This window comes from Plecotus auritus (assembly GCF_963455305.1).
Source record: "Plecotus auritus genome assembly, chromosome: 1".
Taxonomy (NCBI): domain Eukaryota; kingdom Metazoa; phylum Chordata; class Mammalia; order Chiroptera; family Vespertilionidae; genus Plecotus; species Plecotus auritus.
Window position 1 is genome coordinate 63911482 of NC_137770.1, and position 12309 is coordinate 63923790.

At 36.3% G+C, this 12309-nt stretch overlaps 1 protein-coding gene across 14 annotated transcripts in view; it reads left to right on the forward strand.

Moving 5' to 3' along the window:
• The window catches only part of GABPB1 (GA binding protein transcription factor subunit beta 1), a 67129-nt gene extending 55149 nt beyond the window's left edge, over window positions 1-11980 (forward strand). For 5 of the 14 annotated variants that reach the window (XM_080684922.1, XM_080684923.1, XM_080684912.1 and 2 more), the window contains exons 8-9: window positions 3427-3542; window positions 10384-11980. In XM_080684922.1, coding sequence (XP_080541048.1) covers window positions 3427-3542; window positions 10384-10536 — 269 coding nt within the window. In that variant the 3' untranslated portion in view covers window positions 10537-11980. Of the gene's footprint in view, window positions 1-3426; window positions 3562-5027; window positions 5136-10383 lie in introns of all 14 variants that reach the window. The other 9 variants (XM_080684918.1, XM_080684921.1, XM_080684911.1 and 6 more) reach the window with 4 other exon arrangements.
• Window positions 11981-12309: the final 329 nt, after the last annotated feature.

Sequence of the window (12309 nt, forward strand, 5' to 3'; positions counted from 1 at the left end):
CCAGTCACCTGAGGTGGATGCTTTTGGTGCACCCCTTTGTGGGCTGTGTGCACGGTCTTGTTGTAGTTATGCCTTGATTGCTGTTGGTATCACTGGGCGGAATTGACCTCCAGATGAATTGGCTGTGAGGATCAGTTGTATCTACAATGGGAGAACTTCTGTGCTGGAAACACCCTTATGGGGCAGGACTTGCTTCAGTGGGGCTTTGGTGCTCACGAGTCTGCCCCCTGAGTGTGTCTCTTATGGATCTGAAAAGTTGTAATCTGGTGTGGTCTCACTTTGACCACTGGGTGCGCTGGCTCTTAGATCTCCAAGGAGGTGCAAAGTCAACCACTACCTGAAGCCACCCAGCAGGAGCTACAGAGAGATCTTCAGATTCCTCCTCTTAGTTTGGGGTTTGGAGGTGCCTGGATGAGGCGCAGCTGTGAAGCAATGCAGGCTGCTGACTAGCCTTAGGCCTTCTTTTGGAAGCTCTGGGGCTCTCTGACCCAGCTGCAGTTTGTTAAGTTAGGTTGCAAAAGGCCAGGTCATTCATATGCAAACGCCTCTGCGCACATCTTGGGTGGGGTTGTAAATTGGGTGGGGTGTAGTCTCAGGGAATTACAGGGTGGTGCAAACAGCAATGGTTGCCCATTGGCCCTGCCCCGGATAGGTCCCTGGGTCTCTGTGTCCCGATAGGTCCCTGGGTCTCTGTGTCCCGCAGCCCCGTGCAGGAACAATGAACGCTGCGACCACCTCTGAGAGAAAGCCGCCCTCGCATTCCTGTCCCGATGCGAGACAGTCCAGTTTCTCCCCGTATGAGTCTGGGTCCCCAGAGTCTCACCCGGAACTGGAGTTCAGAGCAGTCGGGAGTTTGTATCTCCCTCCCAACTGAAAAAGACCACAGCGTACTCAGTTGCCAGCCCGTTTGCACGCGCACCTCCATACCTTCCCTCTTCCGCACCTCTGTACCTCCTACCAGTCTAGATGCGCTTTTCTCTTTCCTTTTTGTTGTAGAACTTCCACTCAGCCAGCTTTCCCGTGGTTCTGGATGATATCTGTTTTTTCTTTTAGTTGTAGTTTTGATGTCGTTGTGTGAGACAGCAAGTTCAGGTGTTTACCTATGCCGCAATCTTGGTTCCTCCCCTGTAGTGTGATATTTTTAAAAGACTCTATTAATTTGCTGTTATAACAAAATACTATAGACTGGGTGACTTGAACAACAGCTTTTTATCTCCTCACGGTGCTGGAAGTGTGAAATCCTAGGTAAAGGTTTTGCAGAAATAGAAGTAAGGAGTCTTTTACCCGGTGTGTTTTGCTGCAGTCATCCAAAATAAATTCAATTTGCTTTTTTTTGTGTTCTGAGACCTCTGTGGCTTACAGGTGGCTGCCTTCTTGCTGTGTCCCCACATGGTTGTCCCTCATGTGTGTGTATTGTCTGTGTCCTGGTCATCTCTTCGTATAAGGACACCAGTCATATTGGATTAGGACCCTCCCAAATGATCCTATTTTTGACCTCTTATTCACCTCTTTAAAGTCCCTATCTCCAAATATAGTCACATTCTGAAGTGCTGGGGGTAAGGACTTAAACATTTGAACTTGGAGGGGACACAATTCAGCCCATAAGAAAAACCAAGAGGTCTCTTTCTGCAAGTAGCCAAACAGATTCTAAGTTTATAGTGATAGGGGAGGAGGGAAGAAGAAAAAGAAGAAAACTCTGGAAAAGAAGAACAATAAGAGGAACCTACTGAATATTTAAATAAACTTTTAAAGATTCCATAATTTTAAAATGTGTAACTGACGTATGAACAATATACTATGTAGACAGTTCAATGAAACAAATACTGTACAAGGTTCTCAAATTCTTGAGTTAATTTGTAAGTGTAACTATGAGTTAAAAGAAATAAAACTTTCTCATTTCTAATGTTTTAAATTACATTACACTAAATATTTTACTTTTTTCATTTGTGTTTACATTTATAAATGACAGGTTTTAATGTTTTGACAAAAAAAAAACACCACATAAAACATTAAAGGCTATGGAACAATTGTAATTTTCCCCATTGTTTTGCAGGGCTTCAGTATACACATCCATTTCTATAGTCCTAAGTAAAGCAAGGACAGTCTCTCTCTCTGTATAATTTACATTTATATAAAGAGATACTAAAAATTGGGACAAAGTCCAATAACCTAGTAGAGAAACAAGCAAAGTGTATAAACAGACAACATTCATAATGGCTTATCCACACATTATTATGCAACTAAATAAAAGAAAGCTCTTATATACATTCTAGGGGCCCGGTGCACGGATTCGTGCACTGGTGAGGTCCCTCAGCCTGACGTGCACCCTCTCGCAATCTGGGACCCCTCAGGGGATGTCAGATTGCCGGTTTCCCTGGAGGGATATAGTAGTGCGTGAAACGGCAGGCAGCTGGCCATGGCGCTGCTCCCGCTCATCCCGGCCCTGCTGTACCTGTCGCTGCTGCAGCAGCGAGAGAGGCTCGCACCCCTGCAGCTGCACTTGCCAACTGTGAGCCCGGCAGTCAGCTGATCGGCGCTCCCGCTGTGGGAGCGCACTGATCACCAGGGGGCAGCTCCTGCATTGAGCGTCTGCCCCCTGGTGGTCAGTGCACATCATAGCTACTGGCCAGTTGTCCAGTCGTCCGGTTGACCAGTCGCTTTGGCTTTTATATATACAGATGAAAGACACCTTATATATGTGCAGTGAAAAAAGCAACTGCAGATGATGTATCTGTTGTATGAAAATTTGAATGTATGTTTTATTTGATACCTTTTGTGTAACAAAAAAAGAATGTATGTTCATGTTTGTTTTTACATAAATTAACAAGAATAGTACATGAGAAACCAATAAATGATTATTTATTTTAGGACTGGAATGAGAGCTCTCAAAATATGCTTGTCAAATATTGTTTTGAGTTTGAGCCATGTGAATGAACATATTATATATAAAATAAATTTCTTTAATCCTCACCCAAGGATATTTTTCCATTAATTTTTAGAGAGAGTGGAAGAGAGAGGGAAAGACAGAAATATTGATGAGAGAAATACATCGATTGGTTGCCTCCTGCACGCTTCCTGACCACGGCCTGGCTGGGGAGGAGCCTGCAATTGAAGTATGTGCCCTTGACTAGAATCGAACCTGCAACCCTTTGGTTTGCAGGCTGACACTCTATCCACTGAGCCAAACTGGTTAACGCTTATATATAAAATTTTATAAAAATAAGTATGTGCTTAAACAAGGAGAGATTTGCAGTAAAAAAACAAGAAGATGAAGACAAATATGGATATCATCAAAAGCAAATCAGTGTTTTGAAATTGTTTTAGAATATAATTTATTTTAGATGAGTTGCATCAACAATGTTGACTAGTTTTATTTCAACTAAATCTATCTGAAAATTAAATAACATATACATTTTTTCATTTTAGTATTAACAGTACCAGCAACGGACATTGCTGAAGAAACTGTTATAAGTGAAGAACCACCAGCTAAGAGACAATGTATCGAAATAATTGAAAACCGGGTGGAATCTGCAGAAATAGAAGTAAGGAGTCTTTTACCCGGTGTGTTTTGCTGCAGTCATCCAAAATAAATTCAATTTGCTTTTCTTTTGTCTTTTATATTTATTACTGACAGTGTTGTTTTGATACAGAAAGCATATAGTATTATTTTGTTTAATTTTTGCTTTATACATATAGCAAGTCCTCAATAAATAAATATTGAATGAATGAATGAATGAGTGAAGAATTTGTTTGTAATGAAGTGTGTCATCCTGGTAACATTGGAATGTCTTTGGTTCTTGCACGCCATCCTTCATTTTCCATTAAATTTACATACATCATTCTCACAAGTCACTTAAGAAAATATCACTGTATATTGACTAAAACTGTTTTTTCTTTCAAAAGCTAAGTGCAAATGCCTATTTAGGCTGGGAGGCTCCTCTTAAAGAAGGTTGATACTTGTCAACTGGGTTTATTATAAAGCTGTAGTTAGCTGCTTATTTTACTTAATAAGTCCTTTAGGAAAATTAAATTTAGACTAGCTCTTGACAGGATTCAACTTTTTTTACCCTCTCCCAAACTAGATTATAAATGTAAACCATTGTGTAAGTAAAACTCAACCTTAGTTACCTTGTAGGTTTTTTTCTCACGTGACTGTAGATAAAATTATGTACCCCAAATTGGATATTAGCTTATATCAAATGACAATACATTTATTCAAAAAGTTATTTTGGAGTTTTTTTGAGAATTAAAAAAATTACTCATTATACACAAATTCATAATTTCTGATATATGTGAATAGTATATGTTGGTGAATATTTAAGGTTCTTTGTAAGAGAAAAGAGAGGATTGAAAAAAAAAGTCACTAGAAGGCAACATAATCCTGATTGAGGACAATTAGAAAATATCCTTTGCCCAAGTTCATTTAAATGTAAGACTGGCATGTTGTTGGCCACAATCACAAAGAATTTTTGAGGTGAAAATATTACCTGGTTCATCTTGTAACCAGAATATTTGGTAAAATTATCTCTTTAGTTATTGAGGGTGAGCTGTTTTATTTCTTCAAAATTTAAAGTGATATTAGTACATTGAAGTTCTTACAAACTAGCAATTTATTCTATTGAATGGTATCATATACTTATTATTTAGTAATCTTGTAAATACCTTTTTCTGATATGTCAGATGATCTTTTCTGGCACATAAGGTAAAAAATATATACAGGTGTCTCCCTAAAATGTACATACTTTGAATAATTATAAAGGCAATATTTATTAAAATACATTTCATTTTCAAAATATAATAGAAATCAGCTATTGAAGTGTATATACAATTTTGGGGACACCTTGTGTATGTATGTATGTATATGTATATATATGTATGCATATATATATATTTTTAAAGAGTGATTTATTTATTTATTTAAAGAATAGTTTATTAATTTTTAGAGAGAGAGGAAGGGAGAGGGAGAGAGAGAAATTTTGATGTGAGAGTGCAACATTGATCGGATACCTCCTGCATACCCCCACCAGGGATTGAGCCCGCAACCCAGGCATGTGCTCTTGACTGGGAATGGAACCGGCAACCTCCTGGTGCACCAGATGATGCCCAACCAACTGAACCACACTGGCCAGGGCAAGGTGAAAAATATTTTGTCATGTACTTTGCTTTATTTAATAAAAATTATTTTTAAAGTTCTGGAAGTTAAAAAAAAAATCTTCACCTGAGGATATGTTTATTGATTTTAGAGAGAGGAAGCGGGGAGGAGATAGAGACAAAGAGAGTGAGAGAGAGAGAGAGAGAAGCATTGATGTGTGAGAGAAACATTGATTTGTTGCCTCCCGTATGGGCCCCAATCCCGACTGGGGTCCAAACCTGCAACCTAGGTATGCCCTGGCTGGGAATCAAATCCTCAACCTTTAGGTGTACGGGACGACCCTCGAACCAACTGAGGCACCTGGCCAGGGCATTACTTGAAATTTTATTAAACATAAACTTACTGAATTCAATCAGTTATATTTTTAAATCATTGAATGTGCATCCTGTATCTTTATTTATCTAATGTGAGAATTGCTGTTTTCTCAAAGTTCCACCTGTTTCCTCTCCTACGGTCTTTCAGAGACCAAGAGGAAATAATGGTAAATAACAGGAAAGTATGAATTGAGATATATAAATTAACTAGAACCATGGAGATACACCTTCAGGGGATAGAGTTTTAACTTGGTATAAAGAAGAGTGTTTGTTTTTTTTTTAGTAAGTAGAGCTTTCTGGTGGTGGAAATTGTATTCTCCGTCCACAGAAATGTTCAAGCCAAGGTTGCATGATGTGTTAGAACTATTATAGAGAGACCTTGAAGCATGCAGTAAGTTTAGATGGTAGAGGTGGGCTGGAGTATAGAATGAGGAGACCTCTAGTGTTTTCATCAGATCAGGTGATCATTTCCTTATAACGCATGAAGTGGTTTTTTGAAGTTATTTTCTTAGATAATCAATAGAATTGTCTTGGGCAGATTTTTTTTTATACTCCTTTCTAAGTGACAGTTTGGCTATTCTCACAAAAGTCTCTCTAAGGCAGTGGTCTCACCTGGGGCAATTTTGATGCCAGGGGACATTTGGCAATGTCTGGAGACATTTTGGGTTATCACAATTAGGGGCATACCATTGATATTAGGGTAGAAACCAGGGGGATGCTGCTAAACATCCTACAATGATGCACAGGACAGAGAAACTGCTGTAAAGGAATTAAATTAACTCGTTATATAGAATCTAACATGTTTGGGTTTCTCTCTCTGTGTGTATCCACAACTACCAGAGTGACTATCTATAAAGAAAGTGTTAATATATACAGGCTATTACCCGCCCCCCCCCTCAATATATACACTTTAGCAGCTGTTAGCTCGATTTTGAAAATGAAATGTATTTTAATAAACACTGCCTTTATAATTATTCAAAGTGTGTGTATACATTTTTTGGGGACACCCTATATTTACAATTTCCCAGTTAACATAAGAGAGATTTATCAATAATCTCCAGAAAAATTAGTTCAAATTGTAGAAAATTTATTGTAAATGTGGCTTTCAACATCTGCATTATAACAATATAGGAAATAAAATAGATTTATTTTTTCAGAGGGAGGTATGAATAAAACCAAATTGCAATAATGTGTATCATTTTATCACCCTTTGATATTACTGTACAGTATATTTTTGGAAGAAGTGTGCTGTTTTTGCATTTCTTCCCTAAGTAAACCCTAGCCTAATCTGAATTGAAGTTCAAACTGTTCTTTGTACATGTGGGAGGGAGGAGATGTAATTAGTACATTAGGAGTAACAGATTTTTTCCTATTCTACCTTTACCTCTTTTTTTTTTGCTGTGGAGATTAAAGATGAATATGTTTATTAACAAGTTTGTTTATTTTTAATGAATAATTTATATCTTTTAACCAGTGATAAATTGGGATCCTTAGTGTTCTTTAAAAAATTAATTTCTATAAACTTTACAAAATGTTTCATTTGATACAATTTTTAAAATTTGCTTTCCTTTTATTAATGATGAACCTTTTGATCTTCTGAAGTTTAAAATTTTTTATGGTCATATCCCTTTTATTTGTTAAAATATATCTTTATTGATTTCAGAGAGAAAGGGAGAGGGAGAGAAAGAACCATCAGTGATGAGAGAGAATCATTGATTAGCTGCCTCCTGCACTCCCCTCACTGGGGGTTGCGCTCAAAACCCTGGGCATATACCCCGATCGGGAATCTAACGGTGCCCTCCTGGTTCATGGGTCGATGCTCAATCACTGAGCCACTGTGGCTGGGCAGTCATATCCCTTTTTGATACATTTTTTTTTTTTTAGCGCTGGAGTAGTCAAGGTTTTTTTGTAAAGGGCCAGTTAACTAATAATTTCGGCTTTCTAGGCTATATAGTCTGTATTTTGCTACTTAGTTCTGCCATTGTGGCAGGTTAGGAACCACAGACAATTTGGAAATGAATAGGTATGGCTGTATTTCAATAAAACTTTATTTATAAAACCAGGTTCATATTTGGTTTATGGCAGTTAGAAAATTGATGCTTACACACAAACAAATGGACAGCTCATACACCCTGTCCAGTTTTCATGTTAAAAAAAACAAAACTAAACAAAACATTTAATAATTTAAGAATATGGGTCTGGAATCAGATTTAGATTTGAATCATACTCTATAATTCTCTGATTGTGTGATATTGGTCAAGTTAATTTAACCTTTCAAGGCTTGGCTTCCCCACCACTAAAAAGGGGGAAATAATAGCACCTTCATTCTCAGATTGTATGAGGTTTAAAGGAGAGTACATGTGAAGGACTAGTACAATGGTAGGCATATAGTAAGTGCTCAGTAAAAGATAATTGCTACTAGCTGAAGCAGAATTCAAGAATCTTGTCTGAAAATGAAAAAGCAAACTCAAGTCTTTCCTCGCTCTGTTGTTCCATTGCCTAATGCAATAGTAATATATGCCTTTTGTTTAGAGTTGTGTAAGACAAATATTTTTTTTTTGCTATCAAACTTAGCAGATTTCTTTTTTGAAATTTTTTAATGTTAGACAGTTAAAGGGAAAATACTTTAGTATTAATATTAGTATTAATTATTAATACTAATATATTAGTATGTTTATTGAAAAATGTCAAAATTCTTTTTATTGTGGTTTTATTGCAAAACATCAAAGCCATTAGATTGGCATTTCTATTTAAATATAAATCTCAAATGTGAGTCTGCTTCACTATTTATATGCAAAACAACAAAATTACTGTTTGCATTAAGAAAGTATCATACATGTAAATATGTTCAGTAAATGAACAAATGAATTTGGAAACAGGATCTTTTGAGTAAAATAAGACATAATATTTTCCGCTTTTTAGAGATTTTTTATTTGTTTTGAAAAGTGAGATGGCAAAAAGATTCTTTCCCCAAATACCTATATTTCTGAGAAGTAAAAAATGAAAGCACAAACTTTAATAATGTTAACTATGCTTTTAATTTATATTAAGATATATTCTACTAGCTGAAAAAATATAAAATAAGGAAAATAGGATTAAACTGTATTCACTGTTAGACTATTTATCTCACTCAGTTTGCTTTTATCCTTTGAAATACTTGTGACTCCCTTGCTGTTTCTAAATGTTAATAAATAGCTACCAGGAAAAGATACTTTAGAGTATCTGTTTTAATTTTTCCTACCAAATCAGGGCAATTACTTTTATCCGTATTCACAACTTTGGCTACCAAAGGATCTTATTTCTTAACACAAGTGAAATTTGATAACACGTACGAATAGCTGTAAGTGGTCCTGCTAGTTGGTGAGGGTCTAGCTCCTGGGGAAACAGCCCCATCTCCCCCTTTTCCATTGTTGTGCTCAGTCTTCCATGGTTCACTGCCGGGGCACTGGCATTGATTGTTTACATGAGGCTCATTTTTTGGGTGTTCTTTCTGACTTGTTCCTAATCTGTTATCTTGCCTGGGGTAAGGAGTGGGTAAGAAAAGGGTAGCAAAGTAGGGCTTGGGAATTTCTTAAATTGCAGATGAAGGGCACATCTTTCTTCTACTGGTACATTTTGTGTAATTGGAAGATTTGAATACTACTTGTGTAGTCAACCACTCCCACATTTGATGAACCCATGGGAAAAATAAATGTTAGATGTAGCTTTATTCCCAGTGTAGGGAAGGGAATGGGATTTACAGGAAGGCAGAAGTAGTAAATATGCTCCCCCTTGTGGACCATGTGAATAATGAAGAAGAGGGTATTTTTGGTTTCACACTGGATAAGGGTCAAGGCAGTGGATGAGACTCTCACACTGCCCTTTTTCCCAGCAAGATGCTGACTCCTTGCCTTCAGTTTCCTCTGGTCAAGTGTCTTGTCCAGTGTGGGTGTGGCCTTTCTTATGATTAATAGTCTTACCCTCAGCCCCCACCACACTAATAGATCCTGGGCCTCTGTAAGTTGTTTGAGCTTGGGTGTGTGCAGGGTGAGCTTTTGTTCTCGTGCTTTCTAGAGGTATGGGACAAGAACCTGTGAAATGTTTTCCCATGGGCAGCTGAATAGAGGCAGAGTGAGGAGGAGGACCAGATTTGTTTCAGCTCTCAATTTATTGAGAAATTCAGTACATATATTTTATACCTGAATAATTCACTAGTCACAATAGAGAAATTAGTACTTTATTGATTTGTAAAATGATATAATTTAGGACACTAATTTAGACCAGCACTCGTCATTTTAGAGATGAGGAATCTTGCTCGGTATCATTGAGAAAGATAGTTTATAAGCAGTAATATCAGAATCTCACAAACCTGACTCTTCCCATGTTACTACGAGAAAGCCACATCATCTCCGAGCATCATTTTCCTCATCTGTAAAATGGGCATAATATCTGTCTTAGAGGCTTGTCCTTGGAAATCACCTTGTTTTGTCATATAATGAGTGCTCAATAAATACTGTTTTTAAGAATTATCTTTATTTTTATTTTTTAAAGTATTATCTTTAGATAAAAATACAGATAAAGATATGGAGAGCTATGATGGTATATTTCCTTCTTAAAGTTCTTCACTAGTTTTTGTAGTACATATGAGAGTACAGGTACCTATTTGGGTTCATTATGTTAGTCTTATATCTAATTAGGGAATAATTTCCTTGAGATTAAAAAAAACGACAACTGCAATCTGTATCTCACAGTGTGGAGCACAAAATCGGGGGCTTTAATTATTAGTGAGTTGGTTGAAAAGGCAACTTGTCTAGGAAATATCAATAGGTAACTATTTTTAGCTACTATTTTTTTGTTAAAGGATGCATGCTTATAGATGTTAATAATGTATTTGTGCAAAAATTGAAAAAACAACAACTTTTTTTTTTGCTTAATTAGGAGAGAGAAGCTCTTCAGAAACAGCTGGATGAAGCAAACAGAGAGGCCCAAAAATATCGACAGCAGCTTCTAAAGAAAGAACAGGAAGCAGAAGCCTACAGACAGAAATTAGAAGCTATGACTCGTCTTCAGACTAATAAAGAAGCTGTTTAGTTGAAACGAACATGTAGTTTGAGTTACTTTTGGTCAAGAAAGAATACAGTCTTGAACTGTACACTGTAAGGTGCAGTCATGGGAAGACAGGAGGCTAGAAGAGACTACAGATTGATAATTGGACTATAAAGCCATGTGGTCTGAATCCTTGTAACATAAAACTTTTGAAGTTGTCAAATGTATTTAAAACTGAATTCTGTAAATAGTTTTTGTTTTTTTACAGTTCTAAATGAGTTGATAAAGATTGTTGAAGAGATCCAAAAACACAATAAGCCACTGTTTTTGTGAATTCTTTTTGATTCTAGTACGAACAAACCTTAATTTCTCAGAAACAGAACAGTTTTAAGGGTGATCGTTGATTAGACCAAATGTGTCATAATTATGTGGTGGACTGATACTGGAATTGCTCCTGTAGGTTAAAGCTTCTGTATGAAGAGATTTCTCCCAGGAAATGTTTGTACAGCTTTAAGTTGTCTCAGATTCTCTGAAAACATTTTTTAGAAAACAAATTTTTATATTTGTTCAACTTCAGCTATACCCAAGTAGATTTACATGTATATGAAGCAAATATTTTTTAAACTTTGTGTTTGTACATATTCTGCATGTTTTATAATTTCAAAATGTATCACTTGTATAGGTATTTTCCCCACAAAGATGATGAAAGTTATTAGGGGAAAAAACCCTCCTTTTATTCTGTAGGTCATCTTAACTAAGTAAACTAGCAGCTGATTTTATTGGAATGATAGTGTTCTTGGAAGGAGCAGCTTACAAGATAACTTGAATTTGCAAACTACAAAATCTATGCTTTTTTGAAAATTTCATAGTGGGGACGTGAAACTGTATTCTGTGCCTTCCATCATGATTTCCACATGAAAGCACTTTAAGGCAGTATGTTTTAAGATAATGTTTTTGGAAAACTCAAAGCATATGGGTTTCTGAAATATTTCATGGACTCATTCCCCTCCCTCCCCCAGGAAATTATTCTTATGGAAAAAAATGCTTTTGTATGTAGAACAAGAACTTTTTGTACCACAGTGATGCTATAGAGATGTCTACCATAACTTTTACTTTTCCCTGTGAAAGCTGTATGTCTGTGCTGCGACCGCTCTCATCACAATATTGTCGAATTCCACAATGTATGAACATTACATTCTGACATACTGTTCATTCTTTTTTTGTAAAATGTAACTTCATACAGTTTTTCTTGCTTTATTTCTTGAATTAATGTTTTATTGCTTTATGAAAATGTTTAACCCTAAGGCCCTTCTAGATGATCTATACTGTAAAAAGAAGCAGTTACCCTTAAGAAGCAATTACTCTGGCCTACTTTTCTATTTTACAATTAAATATCTTTTCCACATATATTCAGTGTAGTCTTATATTTTGACCACATTTTGTTCACACGTTAAAATTTTTGTTCTGTGTATTAAAGCCATATTCTGCCACATGAAAATACGTATTCTTCACACTGTCTTGAAAGTCTGTGAGGTAGCTCCTTGGGAATTTGTTAATTCTCTACTGCAATTACCATTTCAGTAGATAATATAGTAAAATCATCTGTGACCTATCAGCTTGATAGTTGTTACTTGGAAACTGTTATAAAGGTTCTAGGACAAATTTAAAAACTAAGGAAGAGAAAAAAACTTTTTTTTTTCAGTTTTCCACTAAATTTGACATAAATTTTAATTTTTAAAAACATCTTTATTGTTGAAAGTATTACATATGGCCCCTTTTTTCTCCCATTGACCCCTTATAGCTCACTCCTGCCTCCTG